This window comes from Talpa europaea (assembly GCF_964194135.1).
Source record: "Talpa europaea genome assembly, chromosome: 1".
NCBI classification, from domain to species: Eukaryota; Metazoa; Chordata; class Mammalia; order Eulipotyphla; family Talpidae; genus Talpa; species Talpa europaea.
This window is the reverse complement of record NC_140073.1, coordinates 79,631,713-79,651,694: the sequence shown is the minus strand read 5'-3', so window position 1 is coordinate 79,651,694 and position 19,982 is coordinate 79,631,713. Positions and strand designations below refer to the sequence as shown.

At 37.5% G+C, this 19,982-nt stretch overlaps 2 protein-coding genes across 7 annotated transcripts in view; both read right to left on the bottom strand.

Moving 5' to 3' along the window:
- Positions 1 to 2,219, bottom strand: part of CCNT2 (cyclin T2) — a gene marked incomplete at both ends in the record, with an annotated part of 35,254 nt that extends 33,035 nt beyond the window's left edge. For all 6 annotated transcript variants that reach the window (XM_084248647.1, XM_084248648.1, XM_084248649.1 and 3 more), the window contains 2 exons: positions 1,149 to 1,230; positions 2,062 to 2,219. In XM_084248647.1, the coding sequence (XP_084104773.1) occupies positions 1,149 to 1,230; positions 2,062 to 2,219 (240 nt within the window). The remainder of the gene's footprint in view (positions 1 to 1,148; positions 1,231 to 2,061) is intronic.
- An 8,466-nt stretch (positions 2,220 to 10,685) lies between these two features.
- The window catches only part of ACMSD (aminocarboxymuconate semialdehyde decarboxylase), a gene marked incomplete at its 3' end in the record, with an annotated part of 77,613 nt that continues 68,316 nt past the window's right edge, over positions 10,686 to 19,982 (bottom strand). The window contains exons 9-10 of the mRNA XM_084245713.1: positions 13,967 to 14,065; positions 10,686 to 10,748 (exon numbers count right to left, since the gene is read on the bottom strand). Of these exons, the coding sequence (XP_084101839.1) occupies positions 10,686 to 10,748; positions 13,967 to 14,065 (162 nt within the window). The remainder of the gene's footprint in view (positions 10,749 to 13,966; positions 14,066 to 19,982) is intronic.

Here is a 19,982-nt window from a genome sequence, read left to right as displayed (position 1 = left end):
AAACATATTACAAGAGACTAAAATGTACACATATGTATATACTATTCAAGATAAATCAAAATGCCAACCTGATAAACCAAGATAAACCTAAGGCCAGAAGATATTAAAATGGGAACCAATCTAAATCAACAATTTTTCTTTCTATTGCAAAAATATATAGCTTAAGGACCTTTGCAAAGATTGTTTTCTTAGCAAAAAAAGTGCTAATGACAATCCACAAATAGCATTAAGTCTTCCATGGTCCATTTTTCTACACACACTTTTCAGAACAGCATCCTAAAAATAGCTGTGATAAAAAGAGCAAAAAAATATAGTGAGAATTATGGTAGGTTTAATATTTCTATATGAGTGATTTCTTTAACAGATTCATGTTACCCTGAAAAGTACACACATTTTTCATAACTTAGTAAAATTTTCAACCACATGCCACTGTGCAACTGTCAAATTTTACAGATTATGTTCAAAACCTGTACCTTATAGTAAGTACTCAAGGGTTAACTTTTATTGCAAAACGAATTACATATACATAGACACATGCACCTGGCATAGTATATCTGAATCAAGGGTTGACCTTTTAATCACCAAAATCTCAAGTAGACAAATATTGCTAATGTGTGAACAGAAATATTTGACATGTTAAGGAATTGCTAGCAAATGAAATATTTCTGCCAAACATTTAACTCTTTCAAAGTCACTTCAAAAGAATGTGACAATTAAGTAAAATAAAACCCAATTCATAATATTTGGGGGGGAAAGATTAATTCAACACAATTTAGATGCACAAAACCATGACTAAACTTGCTGAAGTTACAATGTACACTACCAATTGAAATTACTCAAATGTTAAGCATAAAATTTAAATGATAAATACGGATGTAAAATAACGCTGAATAAAAAAATTATTTATCATTCAGTTCAAAATACCTGGAGAGTCTAACATAATGTCTGGAAATTAAGTCATCACAAATCAAAAAATTAAAAACAAACCCCAAACTCTCGTATATGAAACAAAACGATGCGATTTATTTTCACTGTTAACTTAAAACACTAAATCCAAACGCAAAATCCAGGACCGACCAACTTTTTTCTGCTTTATCGATTTACCTTAAAATTTGCGGGTAGTAAAAACAAAATAAAATAGTACTTACATTTCTGTTGAATTTGGTGAAAGAATGGTGCATATAAAACCTGTGCATATAAACAATCGCAGTGTTTATTGTAAGCTGAGAGCTGGAACATAACATTTAGGAAATATCCGAAGAAAACAAGATCTCATTTCCAAAACTATTTTGATGGAAAATTCCCGATCTACAGTTCTTTTCCAATGCCTCCCATTCACTCAAAACCAAACCAAAAATCGTAAAATAAGTAAGTAAACACCCACAGGGGGAGGGTGTGTGTGCGCGTATAGGGGGCGATGTTGGGGGGGGGGGGGATAATGCTCGGCGCCATATAAAGAGCAGTAATAACTACTGAGCATTTCACTAGATATTACAATAAAGGGCGCCCAGGACGGGCTTATCAATGGCTATGACCGACTCAACTTACAATCAAACAGTTGAAAGGCGCGCGCGCACACCCATACAAAACCACGCCAAGAACATAAAGACCTCCAGCGTTTCCAGGGCATAAGAGAACCGCCATCAAGCCGGCGAGGAGCGCGGGGAAATGCTGCAGAGAGCCCGCAGGCTTTCCAGCATCGCTAACACCTTCCTACCTTCTCAACCCCTTCTCCGACGAGGAGTGAAAGCAGTTACCTCCTTCCTGCAAAGAGATTTTCCTCTCGCCTTGGCAGCACTCCCATCCCCCGCCGCCACCACGCACGGCCCCAAAGAGATTACACAACCCGGCTTTCCAGTCCGCATTCCCGGACTCTTCTCTTCCTCCCCTGGCCCCTCGCCGTGTCCCGAGCCCAAGCCTGCCTTCCCCTAGAGCTCGGCCGAAGCCCAGCGAAGGCTGAAACGGCGGCGCCATGTTCGTGAGGCCCCAGGCCCCGCGACCGGGCGGGCAGTGAGGGGGATAGGGCGTGAGCTGTACAGGGCCACGAACAGGAAAGGATACACATTGAGACGCTGTCCCATGTCCTGGATGAGGTTGGCCGCCTGCTGGCGGTACGAGAGCTCTTTATCCGCTTCTACTCCGCAGCGGCGGCTCGGCGTGTTCTCCAGCTGTTCCCGAGTAAAGAACCAGCGAGAAGAAGCTCCACGGCCCGACGCCATGACACTTCCTCCTCCGCCGGCTCCCTTACCCACCCCCCTCCCCTCCCAGCTCGCGGACTCCCCGCCAAGGCCGCGCGACTCCGCCCCACTCCGCTCGCCGTAGTCTACGTCCCGCCCTTTTTTGCCTCCGTCGCCGCTCGTGCGCGTGCGCGGAAGGCCGCCCCGCCGGCTCTCCCTAGATTTTGGCTCTCTTTTTCCTGCTCCTGGCCTCGTTCTCGCGCGCGGACCACAATCCTCTGCGCCACTTGTCATTTGGAGGCGCCGAAGGTGGGGGTCGGCTGGAAAGGAAAAGGTCGGCGCGGTGCATGCCGGGTTAGGGTTGGCGGCGCGAAGGGGCGGAGAGACAGGGAGGGAGGAGGCTGGACTCGATTCTGGGAGCTGGAGAGGCCGGCGGCTGCGCGGCCGGGTTTGGGCGTGGACTGTGAAGCTGGGGCGGGTTCTTTGGACTGGTGTCTGGCGACTCTTTAAAACAGAAATACCTTCGTCTGCTGAGGCCGCGTGTCATCGCCTCAGTTTTTTCTCTCGCTTTTCTCCGCCTAACAGGCGCCTCTGAGGAGGGGCCTGGCTGGCAAGTGCGTGCGAGCTGATGCGTCTCAATTGTGCCTCACTTCAGGGCGGTTTGCCTAATTACCCTGTTTGAATGCCACAACTTCTCAGGCCTTTTTATTTTTTTGGCTAAGGTTATCCAGTTAGTAACAAGAGAAGCTGATTCTTTGACTCTTTGAATCAGGTTTCGGGTGTATTGATGGTGTATTTTAAAAATTGCCCCGTGATTTAAAGGGGAGAAGATTAAATACAAGCTCCACAAGATGAACCGAGAAAGATTTTCTTTAGTAGTTAACACATTAACGCCGTATAGGCCGATTGAGTAATCCCTTCACCTTTCCCTCTAGGAAAATACCTCAGAGAGTGGGGTCAGGCTCTTGTTTCTGAGTCAGTGCGTTATTGTGTGTGAAAAAAGCTCAAAGTTTTAAGTCTTCACTCTGTTAGAGAGTACAGGCACTCATACTTCTAAAGGGCAGGTGTTACTGTTGAGTGTCTGGTTGAAGTATTCGGCGTTTGTCACCGTTTTGGGGCTTCTATTGTTAAAGGGCAGGGAGAGGGGCACCCCAGACACCGCAAAACTGCTGTAGATAGGTTCTGCCATCTGCCACATAAATATAAAACATATGAGACTTTAATGAAATGGAACTTTAATACAATTAGTACACTACAAGAAAGGCAAAGAATATCGTTTCTAAATCAAGCACCCAAAGTTCCCCGTCCCCTCGTGGGTAAAAGTCCACCCAAGCAGGATTGGCCCAGAGCAAGGCCCCAAAGCCTGCCCCAAGTCTAAAGCATCTTCCAGTGGGGACCCACAGAAAAAGATCAGAAACAACCAGACAAGTCTGGAAGGAAAAGGGCAAAATCAAGGCAAAAACAGCCATTGTCCCCTTCCCACGGGTCTCACCCACATCTGTGTCACCCAGTTCACGACCAAAAGGCAAGCGCAGTTTCTTCACTTGTCTCTCTGCTCCCTGTGCCTCCTCCAGGTCTCCTGGCTCTGTGCCACCCTACTTCCTTACTCAGTCCTCTCTGCAGCTTCTTCTCTCCCTGCTTAGCAGCACCATCCTTTTGGTGGGGCAGGAAACCTGGAACCTCCTCCTTTCCTGGGGACCACACTGTTACACTATCCACACTGACCCACTATACTCCTGGGTCCTGGTGTGCACGCTTGTTGGAGACTAACAGCACCCATACCAAAGGTGAGAGCATCCAAATGCGGAGTTATTGAAGCAAGAGGAAAGAGCTGACAGCAGAACTGGGGGGGTCCAAGGGAGGATACCCATTTTCTCCAGCCCTGTCTATGACTATATGCTGTCAGACTTCCAATGTGCCAGACTATTTACTGTGTAGGCGCTAGGTGGTTGGGAAGTTTCATGCTGGTATTTTTTCTGTTCCCTAATTTTCCTGTAACCGGATCTTACTCTAGGGATTGGCTAGCTCAGCAACATTTCAGGAAAACACTTCTGTTTTCCTGGGAGGTGTTTTGTTCCTTCTGTTCCTATGTTGTTTAAAATCACTGTCCAGTGCCTCAACCTTTCCTGTTCCCCAAGTTCTTGGTCTTGGCTCTTCTCACTATGTGTGGCATACTGTTATCTTGGCTCTGCCTGCCCCCATCCATTACCTTACAGTGTTCAGTTATTGATTTGGTTGTGGTAGGCAGTTATATACAGTCGTCTAAATCACTTCTAACCTACCTTGCTTTCCCCTCGTCATGCTGCTTAGAAGTCCTAGGATAGTTTGATTTAGGTCAACGCTTTTCAAGTGCCTACCTCCAACATGAGTGCATGATAAAAAATTGTAAAACTAGGAATAGAGAAAAATTTCCTCAATTTGATAAAAACATTTATAAAAACCCTAGCATGATACTTGTGAGAAGCTAGAAGCTTTCCTGGTAAAACAAGAATGTCCTGCTCTCACCTTTCAATTCTGAATTGCATAGCCCTACCTAATACAATCAAGGAAATAGAAAGTAAAGAACCTGGGAAGGAAGAAAGAAAACTGATTCATCACAGATGACCTAATTGTTTATGTAGAAAATCTCAAAGTATGGAAAAAACTGGATGTAATAAGTAATTTTAGCAAGATTGTGTACAAAAGTCTATTGCTTTCCTATAATCCAGCAATGTATAAATTAAACTTGAATTAAAAAGATGAGATAATTTATAAAAAATACCCAGACAAAAATGTAAAATATGTACGGTAAATTTATATAAAAAACTACAAAACTTTGATTAAGGAAATCTGGAAGATATAAATGGAAGGATATCTGAGTTTATGGCTTTGGAAGACCTGGTATTATTAAAGATCAATTCATCCCAACCTGCTATTTTGATTCAATGCAGTCCCAATCAAAATTTAACAAATTATTTTGTAGATCTCAACAAATTGATTCTAAATTTATATGGAAAGGCATCAGACCCAAAATAGCCAATATATTATCAGAGAAATTGGACTGATTCTAATTTCTAATTTCTGAGTAATAAAGATGGCAAAAAAGCAGAATCATAGATTTAGTCAACCAAATAGAGTGCCTGCAAATAGACCCACAAAAATCAATAGTCTTAACTGATCTTTGACAAAGTAAAAGCAAATCAATTGAGAAAGGGTAGTCTTTTCAACAAATGGTGCTGGAACAACTGCATGTTCACATGCTTCCCATCCCTCAAAGAAGGAATCTAAGCACACTCTTACCTAGCCCAAGGTGCTTGGGGAATCTCAGGCCTTGGTGGAGACATGGCCTAGTCCTGGAACCACATGATGCACAACCAATCTCCAATGGCACAGAAATGGCACCAAGAAATCCCAATCACAAAGTTAGGAATGGCTGGGTGGGGGGGGACCTCAAGTTCCTAAGGAACATATGCTTTTCCAAGACAACAACAAAAAGGGCCTGAAAAAGTTGCAGACCAACAATGCCAAGGAGGTCAAGGCTAACATTCCAAAAGGCAGCAGCTACAAGCTCAGTGGAATTGGTTACATCACTTACCCAAAGCTTGGGAAATGTGTATGTGACCTCATGGTCAAAGGTCTTAGACTCTCCTGGCCAAAGACAAAGGCTCAAATCCAGTCAATGGATGTGGCTGCAGAAATGCTGGCTGTCAGAAGTGCTTGCTGGGTGGGGTTTATAGGGATAAAGGTTCAGTTTTTTCCTTGCCTTGCAGACCAGAATGGGAAGTTTTGATCAGGTAAGGGGAACTCAAGAGTTATCCTAGAAACCTGGCAGACCTTGGGCATATAGGGGAACCAAATGATTATAATTGAAATAGAGCCATAGCCATTAAAGGCTGATGCAAATTCTAAAAATGCAGGGACTAATTACAGTCTTGGCACTTTGGTAGACAGCAACCAGTCCAAACTTGTGCCCAAAATCTTAGAAAGTCCACAATTTCAGAGTATAAAATGTGCTTCAAACTTCCCTCACTGCACAAACATTTTTGTCTCACTCCATTTCTCTAATAGAGTAGTCAATAAATCTGCCTTTTCAACTTTCCATACTGTGTCTAGTGAATTCTTTCATGCATGTGTGCACTCACACACAGCTCTGGCATCCCTTTACAGCCATTTGATCCCTGTCTCACAGGGGTGCTAAGGCTCCAAAGGTGCTTGGGCCCCCACAAAGGATCCAGAATAGAGTACCCTGTATGTCCATGTGAGGACAAAAGGACCTGTGTGACCCCCGGGCTGCTACCTGCAGAATACTGGTGTCTTCCTGTGCTATTTGTGTAACAGGGTTGTCCCCAGGGAAAGGGGGGATTCTAGGTTCCTTGCCCCATCCAAGAAAGGGTGGAGCTGAGCAGGGAGGAAGAAAAGCTGGAGGGAAACTGAGAGAAGGAAGGAGATCAAGGAGACCTGGAGAAGGCACTTGGAGCTGAGAGGCACTTGGAGCTGAAGGCACTTGGAGCTGAGAGACACTGTTCTTGCTTCTTTGTTTTGGACTTGTACCAGGGACTTGGGGGGATATAGAAGGAGACACTTGAAACAGATGTGAGTGAGAGACCCATGGGGAGGTTAACAGTGGCAGAATTTATTTTGATTTTGATTTTTCTCTTTTCTTTCCAGACCTGTTTGGCTATTTCTGTTCCTTTCTTATGAGTCCCCATCAGAAGAGGCCTTACACTTGTGGTAAGCTTTTGGGCCTCAGTGGCTCTGCCCTGCTTTGAGCCAACCCATCTGGCTGGGCATCCTCCTGAGGGGATGGGTAACTTTGGGTGTTTTGTGTGAAATTTATCTTGTCTAGTCTTTCCCTTCTCACTCTCTCTCGCTCTCTTTTTTTTTTCTCATAGAAGAACTGGGGTGTAGGGTATAGGTGTGGAGGCCGGGAGGAGGGGAGTTAAGAGGACTCATCAGAGACCGTTGGGGAGCAGACCAGGTGGATTTACTGAAATACATGCAATGCTTGAGAAAGGAGAGGTCTGCTGCGCCATCTGGGTTAGGTCCCTGGCCAGGTGGGTTGAACTCAAGGCCTTAGGGGTGGTAATGCTGAGACTTAACCCCTAGGCCACCAGGGTGACCCACTTCTCTTCTCTCTTACACACTATTTGTATTAGAGTTTCTTTCCATTATAGGTCTTATGCATAGAGTTTTTTTTTTGTTTTGCTGCGGAGGATTATTTAGAATAGGCAGGTTTGGGGTTCTGGGGTTTTCCTCACCCTGGCTGGTAACATTTGTCAAATAAACCTTACTCTATCAAAAATTAAATAAAGAAGCAATCTAGACAAAATTCTTAAATGTTTTGCAAAAATTAACTCAAAATGGATGATAGTCCTAAGTGTTAAAATGCAAAACTGTAAAACTTTCAGGAAATAAATTAGAAGAAAATATAGGTGACCTCATATTTGGTAATAAGTTTTGAGATACAATACCAAAAGCATGATTCATGGAAGAAAAATTCAGTTGGATTTTATTAAAGTTTAAGATTTCTGTTCTGTGAGACACGCTGTTAAGATAATGAAAGTAAGGGAAAAATCATTACAAAACACCTGATAAAAGACATATCAAAAATATGCTGCTTATTTGATACCTGTCTTCCTAACTAGATCATAAATACTGCTGAGGACAGGAAACTTGTTTGTTATTACTTAAGTTATCCCAGGAACTAGGATGTTTCTTAGTATACACTAATCCCTCAATGAATATTGTTGAATGAGTATGAATAGGTGAATGAAATCATAGTTCCTGTTGTCAAGGAACTCACAGTCTAGTAGAAAGATACTGATTAAAATTCAAAATTAGAGGTGTGCCCTAATAGAGATATCAGTACAACATTTAAAAGGGGAAGGTGCTGATCTATGACATTCCAATGCTTAGAAACCTGCTTAGATCCTGAGAAATTTTAAGAGAGAATAATGTGATCAGATAGTTACTTTGGAAAACTTTCTTTGACAACAGAGTGAAAGGTAGTTTGTACCAGACTGAGTTTAAAGATAGGGGTATAAATAAGAGATTATTCATAATTCTGGTGAGAGGTGAAAACCAACCTTTGCACTTTGCCAGCGTGTCTTAGTTTAAAGTCCACTTTATAGAGGCTTTCCCTAGCCCCACAATTCAATGTTTTATCCCTTCCTGTTCTCTAGTTTTAGTTTCTTTTTTTTTTTTTTTTAAAGATTTATTTATTTATGCATACAAGAACTGGAGAACAGGCCAGTGGTGCAGGGCGGGGGGTGGGGGGGAGGGGGGGCGTGGGAGAAGGGGGTGAGAGGATTCACCAGAAACAAAGTGAGGAACAGAACAGGCAGACTGACTGAGATACACTGCTGAGGGGAGCAGCAGGCAAGTAGGAGAGGTCTGCTGCACCATGTGGGTTACCACCCTGGCTGGGGATGGAACTCCTGTTGCAGTGGCAGCGGATAGCTTCATAGTGCTGTGCTTTAAACCCTTGCAGGGAGGCCCCTAGTTTTAGTTTCTTGATAGTGTTTATCAGCATAGGGAAAATTACCTTTCTCCTTTCTTTCCTCCTCTTTCTCTCCCCTCCCTCCCTCATTGATTTATGTTCTTACTCTCCAGATCGTGGCTTCATCAGAGAAGAAATTTTCTCCGTATTTACTTTTATATCCCTAATGCCTGAAACAGTCCGATAGCCCTGACATAGAAGATAAATACTCTGTGAATATGAATATCCCCATTGTCTATGTATGTAACTTTCTAACTATGTATATATATGTATGTATTTACCTATTTATCTAATCTGTCTATGATATTGAATAAAGTGATCAGGTTTTCATAATGAAACAGTCATTAAGCACTGTGTTAAACATGCCCAAATATAGAATATTTGAAAAGAACAGACATTTCCCCCAAAGAATGAAGACAGAAAGTATAATAACATATGCTGCATGTTGCTGTTTTGCTCAGATTTGTTTTTCTTTTCAGGCAGCCTGGAGTAATAAGCACAGTAGTGGGTGGGTAAAATCCTAGAAAGCAACATGAGGAGCAAGAAAGAGAATGTGTAATGAACTAAATAAAGTAAAAATAATGGGCTGAGTGTAAGTTCAGCAAAAATTAGGTCAGCACAGATTTCAAGAGATACTCAACTCTTAATTTTTTGGGCAAATAGAAGGGAAAAGTATGAATTAATCTAAAGTGAGAGGGTAATTTTGAAATATTTAATTTTGAATCTCAGCCGAAGGTACATGAACTACAGGTGTTCATCAGTCCTCCCAGGACCAAGATAATTTTTAGCAGCCCAGGTGGGACCTTAGTGAAGTGTATAGAAGAATAATAAAATACTCTGGTATTTTCTTGCTCATTTTCCACAACTGGCATTACACATTTTGCTAGAGATTCTGTAAAGGTAAGTTATAGACTAGAACTCTTTGCTGGGATGAATAAATTCTCATTAAGTCTAAAACTGTTCCCCTAGTTTTTGCCTTCCTCTAACTCAAAACAACTCTTTTGATTTATTTATTTATATTTATATTTATTTTATATATTTTTTACATCATTCTTCATTTTTTTAAAAGATCCATTTATTTATTCCTACAGGAACTGGGGTACTGACCAAAGGTGTGGGGAGTGAGAGGATTCATCACAGACAGAGTGGGGAACAGAACAGGCAGACTAAGTGAAATACACAGCTGAGGGGAGCAGCGGGCGAGACAGGAGAGGTCTGCTGTGCCATGTGTGTTTCTGCCTGACCGGGGATCAAACTCGTGCTGCAGAGGCTGTGGACAGATTCATAGGTTGCGTCTTAACCCCTTGCGCCACCAGGGAGGCCCACATTTTTCATTTTTGTACAATGTATGTATTTTCACCTCAGTTATAGTCCCTGTGAAATTCCCATCACCCATTCACCCATGATCTATCACCATGATCCCTTGTGCTCTTCCCACCTTTGTTCAAAAACACTCTTATCTACCCTTTTAGCCCATATTCCAACTTCTGTGAAGATCTGCCCAGCAATTTTCTTACTGAAACTGTGACATGTTATATTACTTAATAATTATCCTATTTATTCCTTGCTTCCTTATTGGATATAAACTCCTAGAGGTTATTTCTGTGGAATCTAAAGCATTCTCAGCCCAGTTCTGGGCCAGTGAAAGATATTAAGAGTGAATATAAAAAACAGGTTATTTAGGTCATGTTCACATACACTTGCTCAAAGTGGAGGACCTCTTTGAACCCTCTAGGGTAAATTTGGTTTTGGTCTTCATGCATATAAATCATGAATAACATTTTGTTTTTTATTTCTTCCATTAATTTAAATAATACTGGGGAAATAATTTTTGATTTATACATGAAATAATATACTGCTTTCCTGAACAAAAATGTGAATCATTTTGTTATGAATGATTTAGGGTATAAGGGGTATTCTGTTTCTGGAAAAGAGTGTTCAAAATAGGATTTTAGTAGTTTTTGTGTGAATCACATTTAAAAACAACAGTAAAATTTCTTCTTGAAAGTTTGTCTTTATAGTAAATTCAGTCATTCAAATTGTTTTCTCTCAAGACCCAAAAATGCTAGGGCATTGCCAGCTTTGAGTTTATCCTGAAAAAGAAAAAAAAGGTTTTATTTTAAAGTATAATTTAATTTTTTTCCAAGTACTTTTTTCAGTGTCTTTAGCAGATTTTTAAAAGATCAACTTTCTGTTTTTTTTTACAGTGAACGTAATATTTTTGAATATTTTATTTTATATATATTGGACATCATTCTTCATTTTTGTACAGTATATGCTTTCTCCTCTCATTGATAGTCCCCATGATCCCACCACCAATTCATCCATGTCCTATCACCATAGTCCATTGTGCTCTTCCCACCCCTGTTTTGATCCTTCCCCCTCCTCCTCCCCTGCAGAATGTCTCTGATTTATAGTTGCTTGTTGATTTTTATTTTTAATTTATTATAATGTACACAACAGAATATTACTTAGCAATCAAAAAGATAAACTAATGCCATTCACAGCAACATGGATGGAGCTGGAAGTGATTATGCTCAGTGAAAAAAGCCAGAAATAAAAGAAAAATATCTGATGGTTTCACTTACAGGAGGAATATAGAAGAAACAAATAAGGGATCAGGAAAAAAAAAGATTAACTTTCTGATGTGAGAAAAAAAATCAGGTTAAACAATGAATCTCTTAGCCCAAATCATCTTGACTTTTTACTGGCCCCACTCTTTGAATTTTAAACTTGAAACTTGTTTGTAGGAGATAGGAGGAAACTTTTAAGAGGGATGTCCCCTAAAAAAATCCTTTTTTTTGAAACCTCTATAGGATCTTTTTAAAAAGATTTTTTGAGGTTTTAAGGACTATTTGGAGACAAATACAGAGAGAAGGTATGATTTAGGTCTGTGTGACAAGAGAGCGGAAAGCAGTGCCGAAAATTCATCTGCCATCCCCCAGCTTCTAGTATAGGTGTTAGCCTTTCACATTGCCCTGAACAGCATGTAAGCTCTTGGTAGGGGGCGAAGTAAAGGGGTATAGATCAAGTTAGAATATTGTACAAATATGTACATTTATAAGTTTCACATAAAAAAAGGACTGCCAGTTTTTTCTTCACTTTCTTCCCAACGGTAGTATAGATTAGAACAGCTCCACAAAAAGAATTCCTGTGATCTGAGGAGCCATTTGTGATACCTAGTGATATAATATCTAGTTTGCTTAAAAGGCAGGCATATAGCAGAGGGGAAAGGAAAGATGTATGGGGTTGTGCATCAAACATACCATTAATGTATATATCATGATCACTTGTCTTACACAGTCTTGAAGAGCCCATGATTTGAGGCAGGTACCAATTACTCAGTGGACGTTGGGGCACTAAGAAACCATTTGCTTTACTTTTTAAAGTAGTTTGGTAGGTATCCTTTGAAAAAGATACTTTGTTGTATAAATGGGGACTTGATACTGGACTCAGGAGATTTGAGGCTGGGTCTTTGTGCTGAAATCCAGCAATTAAATGTCCTTTGGCAAATCATTTATCCCCCAAGTCTTATTTTCCTTCTTCTAATCTATGTGGTGGAACACATCTGCTTCCCAGTGTTGTGCTCATCAATGAATACATTTTTTTTTCATTTAAAAATTGTTTAGTGAGGGGCCTCCCCTGGTGGTGCAGCGGTTGAGCGCTGGGTTGTGAGGTTGCCTGCAGCCTCTGCAGCGCCAGTTTGATCCCCAGCCACTGGCAAGGGTCCCACAAAATAAATAAACAAACAAACAAATAAATAAATAGTTTAGTGAAATTTGCCTTTACATGGTTCAAAATGGATGATTTATTTGCTGTCAAACAACTACTTATTCTTCTCAAAGTTATCAGATTCTGTTTGTTCTTTCCAAGATATTTTATACATATGTAAGCAAGGTGTATAAATTTTTCTTTTTTTCACAAATGGATAGCATACTATGTATATTGTTTCATCTCTTTGCTGTTCAAACTTAATATTCTTGGATATTGATTTTTAATATATTTGTGGCTGTATATATTCCATCATATGGATATACTTTTATTTAATTATTCCCCTATAGATTTTTTCAGTCTTTTATTACAAACTTTTACAATGACTAATGTTGTAAAGGTTGTCATTTGAATTTGTGATCGTATGAAATTTTTTTGTAAAGTTGAAAGTGATATTCACAATAACAAAAGGCACTAAGTAATAATCATTAGTCCGTAAACATCTTAATTAGTACACTTGGGTTAGTCTAATTCAGTTTAATTTCTGTTAACTCTATAGAAACTTTTTCATTTTAAATTTCTTTTGTAAAAAGAAAAAATTAAAAAACCTTAGTACAGTTTACTACTTTAACAAATACTTGGTAATTAAAAACAGTGCCTTAAGGGGGGTAAATGCCAAAAGACATGCTTCTTGTGTAAAGCAGCCTGAGATTTTCCAGTTAATAACTTGCAATCTGTATACATCAGAATGGATTCTTCTTGGTGTTTGTTAAAGTACTTCCTACCTACTGAGTGGATTTGATGAGCTGTATCTTTAACAATTAAGGTATATTAGAGTCCAAAGGAATTTTGGGATTCTAGTTTGGAAGAAAACCAAAAATTATGCCGAAGGATTATGACTCATACTTTTGTACGATTTGTTAAGCATTTATATATTTGTACAATTTAATTTTTGTCCATCCCTGACTTTTGGTAGTGATTGCTGACAAATTCCTTAGGAAGAACTTGTTTAATTGGGGTCGAGGGGAGACAGGAAGTGGGTGGCAAAGGAGAGGAAGTTTGAGGACGTTGCGTCTCACTTTAAATTCATCTTGGTTCAGAATCCTAATGGGTAGTTTAGGCAATGGAGCATTATAGCATAATTTAGTATAATTTGCCCACCCTTAAAGAAAAAATAATCCAATTACTTGGGGTTCGTTGAATTCATTGAGTTAGGACTTCAGTCTCAGTATCCAAATTAATGGAATGGTTACAATTTTTGAGATTGTGTATTTGTAAAAGAAATATTAAAGCAAAATATTAAATATTTTTCTTGTGATTCATCTAACATGCAAACAAATATATTATTATAATATGTTTCTTTATAATTTTCTTTCTTGGCTTTTCAAATTTAGTTGTATTAGGTTGACTTTTAGTTTTTTTTTTTTTTTGCTTTTCTTTGACCTTTAATAGTTCAGTGGTTTCTGAAGCTTGAGTAACTAGAAATATTAATTATAATGGTCCCTTTTCTATTTATATCATATATCAAAGTGCTTCTAAATAAAACATAATTAAAGCTAGAAAACTCATGGAAAAATATTATGAATTAAAAGGCATATACCTTTGTATCTGCATCAAATTCTTCCATGGACTCTATCAATTTCCCAGGCTCCAGCTCACCTAGTGGAAAAGGGTAGTCAGTTCCCAACATGACTTTATCCTAAAAAAGAAATAAATAATTTTATCTGTAACTTTGTAGAATTGCCTGTAAACTTAATTATATTTATTTATTACAAGCATCCTTGTTGTAAAATAAGACATTTCTTCCTGATTAATAGAAACATTTAAAATTCAAAAAATGTAGTGGATTCAAAGTTATTCTGACTTTTTGTCCAGCAGGTGTCACCATTAGTCCTCTTAAAGTTGCAAATCAACCTCCATTTTTCCTTTAAAAAAGATAAACTGAAATACATACAGGCTATTCAAATAATAAAACATACTATATTTTCAGATGAAATTAAGAATTCTATACCTTTTATATATTTCAATTTATCCCACAGTTTTGAAAAACGTAGAGTTTAAAGTAAAAAAACAAAAAATGCCAAAACAATTTTTATCTGTATAAATTGGATCATTGCTTTTTTAGTGAATTTGCTTCAAGCTTCCATTTGACACTTTATACAACAAAGCAAATAGGCGTGTCTATTTATAAATAAGCAGTATGCTAGAATTTAGATTATCCTGGCCAACAAAACAGAGCTGGTCCCTGACCTCAGGGAACTCTAGTAATAGAGACATTAAATCAACAATGGCAGCTTACAAAAATAAAATAAGAAAAATACATATTTAACCAGAAATTTTACTCTTGGAAATGTATTCCACTCATACACATGTAAAGCAAATATATGCAAGAAACTTAATTGCAACATTGTTTTTTTTCTTTTTCTTTGTTTTTCAAAAGTGTTGTCTTTTTTATTGAGGTAACATTAATTTACAACACTGTATATGATTTAGGGTTATAGGGTCATACCTCTTCAGATGTATATTACCATACCACACTCACAAAGCACCCATAATCCCCTACCATCATCCATTGGAGCCTCTCCCTACTTTGCTCTCTAACCCTCATCCTTGCTTTCTTGTAGTCTTAATTCTGCAGTTAGGTTCCTAGGATTGATTTTAGTTTATTTTTATCTGTTCCTTTGTTTCTTTATATTCTGCTTATGCGCAAAATCATATGGTATTTGTCTTTCTCCTTCTGACTCATTTCACTTAGCATAATCCTTTCCGGTTCTATCTATGTTGTCACAAATGAAAAGATTTCATGTTTCTCTTTTTCATAGATGACATGTATTTCATTGTGTGGAATACACACATACCGTATCTTTTTTATCCACACATGTGTTGTTGGGCACTTAGGTTGTTTCCATAGCTTGGCTGTTATAAACAGTGCTTCAGTCAGCATAGGTGTGCATCTATCCCTTCAAATTAGTGTTTCAAATTAGGACTGAAATTGCTGAATCATTATTTGTAACAGCTAAAGAGCAGCAAAGTGAATTATAGAAATTCCCCACAGTAAAAAGGAATGAAGAATGCTTCCATATGCTGAAATAGAATAATTGCCAAATTATATTGTAAAAGAAATGTTTTTGAAGACATATTGTAAAGAGGGCAGGAAAAGTCCAGTCGGCTATGCTCTTATTTCTATTTTTAAGAGGGGCCCAAAGACACACAAATATATGTTTGTATGTATACACTCTATTTTAGGGATGGTACCCAAGAAAACAAGTATCATTAGTTACCTCTAGAAAGAAAACTAGGATTCAGGAGTGCAGAAGATCCCCCATCTATATATTTTTTTGATATATAATTCACATACCATAAAATTCACCCTTTAAAAGGGTACTATTTGGTGAGATTTTACTCACTGAACTGTATAGTTATTACTTTGAATAGTCAATCCCATTATCTAACTCTAGAACACTTTTATGAATTAATTCCCCAAAATAAACCCATAGCCATTAGAAGTGACTCCAAATTCTCTCCATACTGCTATCCTATCCTGGAAATTTCAAATAAATGGAATCACATAATGTATTATCTTAATTCATTTAGTTTAATGTTTCCAGGTTGATCTATGTTGTAACCTGAGTCAGTATTTCCTTTTTTGGTTGACTATATTCCATTGTATATACCACATCTTGTTTCTCTATCAGATGACAGACATTTGTCCCGTTTCCACTTTTTGGTTATTATGATAATGCTACTCTAAACATTAGGGCACAAGTTTAAAGTGAATATATTTTTTCATTTCTTTTGGGTATTTATCTAGGAGTGGAATTGCTTGGTCATCTGTTTAGGGAACTCTCTGTTGAGGTACTATTTTCCACGGTGTCTGCAGCATTCTACACTCCCACCTGCAAAGTTCGAGGGTTCCAATTCCTCCAAATCCTCACCAACAACTGTTATTGTCCATATTATTTATTACATCTGTCATTGTGGATGTGTGTGGTGTCTCACTGTGGTTTTGATTTGCATTTAAACATTCTTTAGTTGAACATCTTTTCTTTTGCTCATTATTTGCCTTTTGCATGTCTTCTTTGGAGACATATCTCCACTATGTGTATTTAAGTCCATATTTTTTTTTTATTGTTGAATTGTGTCTTCTTTATATTTTCTTAATACTAGTGACTTCTCAAATAGATGATTTGTAAATATTTTCTCCATTCTATGGGTTGTCTTTTCACTGTATTGTTAGTATGGACCTGCAGAACTATTGAAGCACATTAGTTTTAAATTTTGATGAAATACAATTTATTTTTTCCCTTTGATTGCTAATGCTTTTGGTGTCATATTTAAGAAATTACTGCCTAATCCAGGGTCTCATAGATTTACAACTATGTTTTTTTCTCAGAGTTTGTAGTTTTGGTTCTTTCATTTCTATCTCTGATACATTTTGAGTTAATTTTTGTGTGTGGTATAAAGAAAGGATCCACTTTTATTCTTTTGCACATGGTTATATGGTTGTCCCAGGACCATTTGCTTAAAAGGTTATTCTTTTCTCACAAAATTGAATTGGCACCCTTGTTCAAAATTATTTGATCTTTAAGTCTGTCTTTATGTCAGTGCCATATAATTGTGATTACTGTAGCTATGTAGAAAGGTTTGAAATTGGGAATGTGAGTTCTTCAACTTTGTTATCTTTTACAAGAATGGGTTCCTTGCATTTCCATATGAATTTTAGGATCCATTTGTCAATTCCTGCCTGAAAAAAAATAAAGAAGTCTGAATTGTTGATAGACGTTGCATTGGCTCTGTAGACCAATGTGGGCAACCTCACCATTCAAGAGTATCAAGTTTCACATCAGTGACTGTGGATGTCTTTTCATTTATTTAGGTCTTCTTTGATTTTCTTCAAAAACGTTTATAGTATCCAAGTCTTGCACTTCTTTTGTTGAACTTATTTCCAAATATTTTATTCTTCTTTTAATGCTATTCTAGATGGATTGTTTCTTCAATATCACTTGTGGATTATTCATTGTTAACATATTGGAATACAATGAATTTTGATACATTTATTTTGTATCTCCCAAACTTGCTGACTCTGTTTGTTAGCCCTGACAATTTATTTGTGCATTTCTTAGGATTTTCAGTTTTACAAAGTTGTGTCCTATTATGCAAATAATTTTGGTTCTTTCTTTCCAATCTGGATCTCTTTAATTTATTTTTCTTGCCTGATTGTCTCAACAAGAATCTACAGTACAATGTTGAATAGAAGTGTCAAGAGAAAAATTTTCTATCATTCATCATCATGTATGATGTTTGTTGAGGGTTTTTCCACAGATTCCCTTTATCAGGTTGGGGAAGTTCCCTTCTGCTAGTTTTTGAGTGTTTTATTGTGAAAGTCTTTGACTCTATGGAATGCCTTATATGTATGTATTGAGATGATCATGTTGTTTCATCTTTTATTCCATAAACCTGGTGTATTTTATCAATGAATTTTTATATGTTAAAACAACTTGTATTCCCGGGATAAATTCCAATTGATCATGGTGCATAAGTTGCTGAATTCATTTTAATAGATAGTGTTGGGGAAATTTACATTTATATTCCTAAGGATGTCGGTTTATAATTTTTTTCTTGTGATATATTTACCTGGTTTTGGTGTCAGGGTCATTAACACTAGCCTAATAGAACAGGTTAGGAAGTATTCTCTTTTCTGTATGTTTTCAAAGAGTTTGTGAAGAATTGATTGTAATTCTTTTAAAAAATATGGTAGAATTCACCAGTGAAATAATCTGGCCTGGGTTTTTCTTTGTGGAAAGTTTTAAAATTATTAATTCAGTCTCTTTACGTGTGACAGGTCTATTTATTTTTCTGTTTCTTCTTGAATCAGTTTCTATTGTCATATATTTTTCTGAATCACGTGTTGGTTAGAGACATCATAGTCCCTTGCTCTGAAATAAATGACAATTTATTTCCTGAGATAAAGGACATTTCTTATATAATAACAGTACAGTTTTCAAAATCAGGAAATGTTACGTTGATATAGTGTTATATTATCTCCAGTCCATACTAAAATTTCATCTGTTGTCCCAATAATGTGCTTCATAGCTAATTATCCCCTCCAATCTAGGATCCCATTGATGAGCACATAAAATTTAGTAGTCATATCTCTGAAGTTTTTAAGTTTCTCTTAATTTGGAACAGTTACTTTTTTTTCTTTTTGGTCACTTTTGACATGCATGTTTTTGAAGAATACTGTTTTATTAGAATGTCCCTCAGTTTGTGTTTATCTAAAATTTCCTCAGGATTTTGGTAGGAACATTACAAGAGTGATGGTATATCTTTTTCAGTGTACCACATCAGGGGCACATGATATAAGCTTGTCTTAGTATTGGTGATGTTTGGTTAAATTGATGCCTGCTAGTTTTCTGTATTATAAAGTTACTAAAGTTCTATTCCTTTCCTCTCCTGTCTAGTACCCTCAGTTCTGCACTCAGGTTTCTAGATGCTCATTGTGCTATCTTCAACTGATATTTTTTGTATTGCTTTATGTCCCTCAATATTGGTAAATTCACTTATTAGTTTTAGTATTTTGTAGTTAAATTTTTCTACACAGTCAATCATGTCATCTGCCAATAGAGACAATTATTTTGTCAATCTGTATGCCCTTACATTCTTTTTTTTTTATTTCTTTTTTTTTTTTTCATTTCTTCCTATTCTGGCTAGGATCTGTAATGCAATGTTAGTTAGAAGTAAAAGAACACCTTTGCCTGTGTTTAATATTTCATCATTATGTATGTATGGCAATAGCTGTAATTCTTTTGATGATGGCCTTTATCAAGTTGATGTTTTTTCCTATTTCTATTCCCTTTGATGTAAGCATTTAAACTTAGCTATATGGTAAGTAAAATAACTCAGAAGAAGAAAGACAAATGCTGGCTGGTGTCACATATATGGAATATAGAGAAACAAAACAAAGGGTCGGAGAAAGCCAAAGTGATGACAAACCTTAGAAATCTGACTGTAGAACTGAGACTAGGGGGAGGAAGGAGGAAGAGAACAAAGTGGGGCAAGGAACACAGTAGATTATGCTGGAGGACTGACTATAGGTGTCTTGGTGGTGGGTGTGGTGTGGTAACAGCACCTGAATTTTGAGACCCTATCCCTCTAAATCATACACAACATTGTAAGCCAGTGTGACTCAAAGGAAAAAAATCTACATTTTCTTTTAAGTAACACAAGGACTTTATTTCACAAATTTTTGTATGTTGCTTTTTTATTATCATCCACTTGAAATATTTTCTTTTTAGTATTTTTCCCTGTTCCATGCTTATTTATAAATATGTAGTTTAATACCCAAGTATATGGGGATTTTTACTAGCTAATATATTATTTTTTAAAATTAGAACTATTGGAACACATTCTGTAAGATTTCAGTCTTTTGAAATATTCTGATATTTACTGTAAGACCTAGTCTGGTATATGTCCCATGTGTACTTTAAAAGAATATATATTTTGCAGTTGTTGGGAGTATTCTGTGAAGGTCACTTAAGTTAAGGTAGTAATGGTGCTATATTGATGTTCCCTATTTTTACTGATTTTTATTTTGTCCTTACTGATTGTTTTTCTCT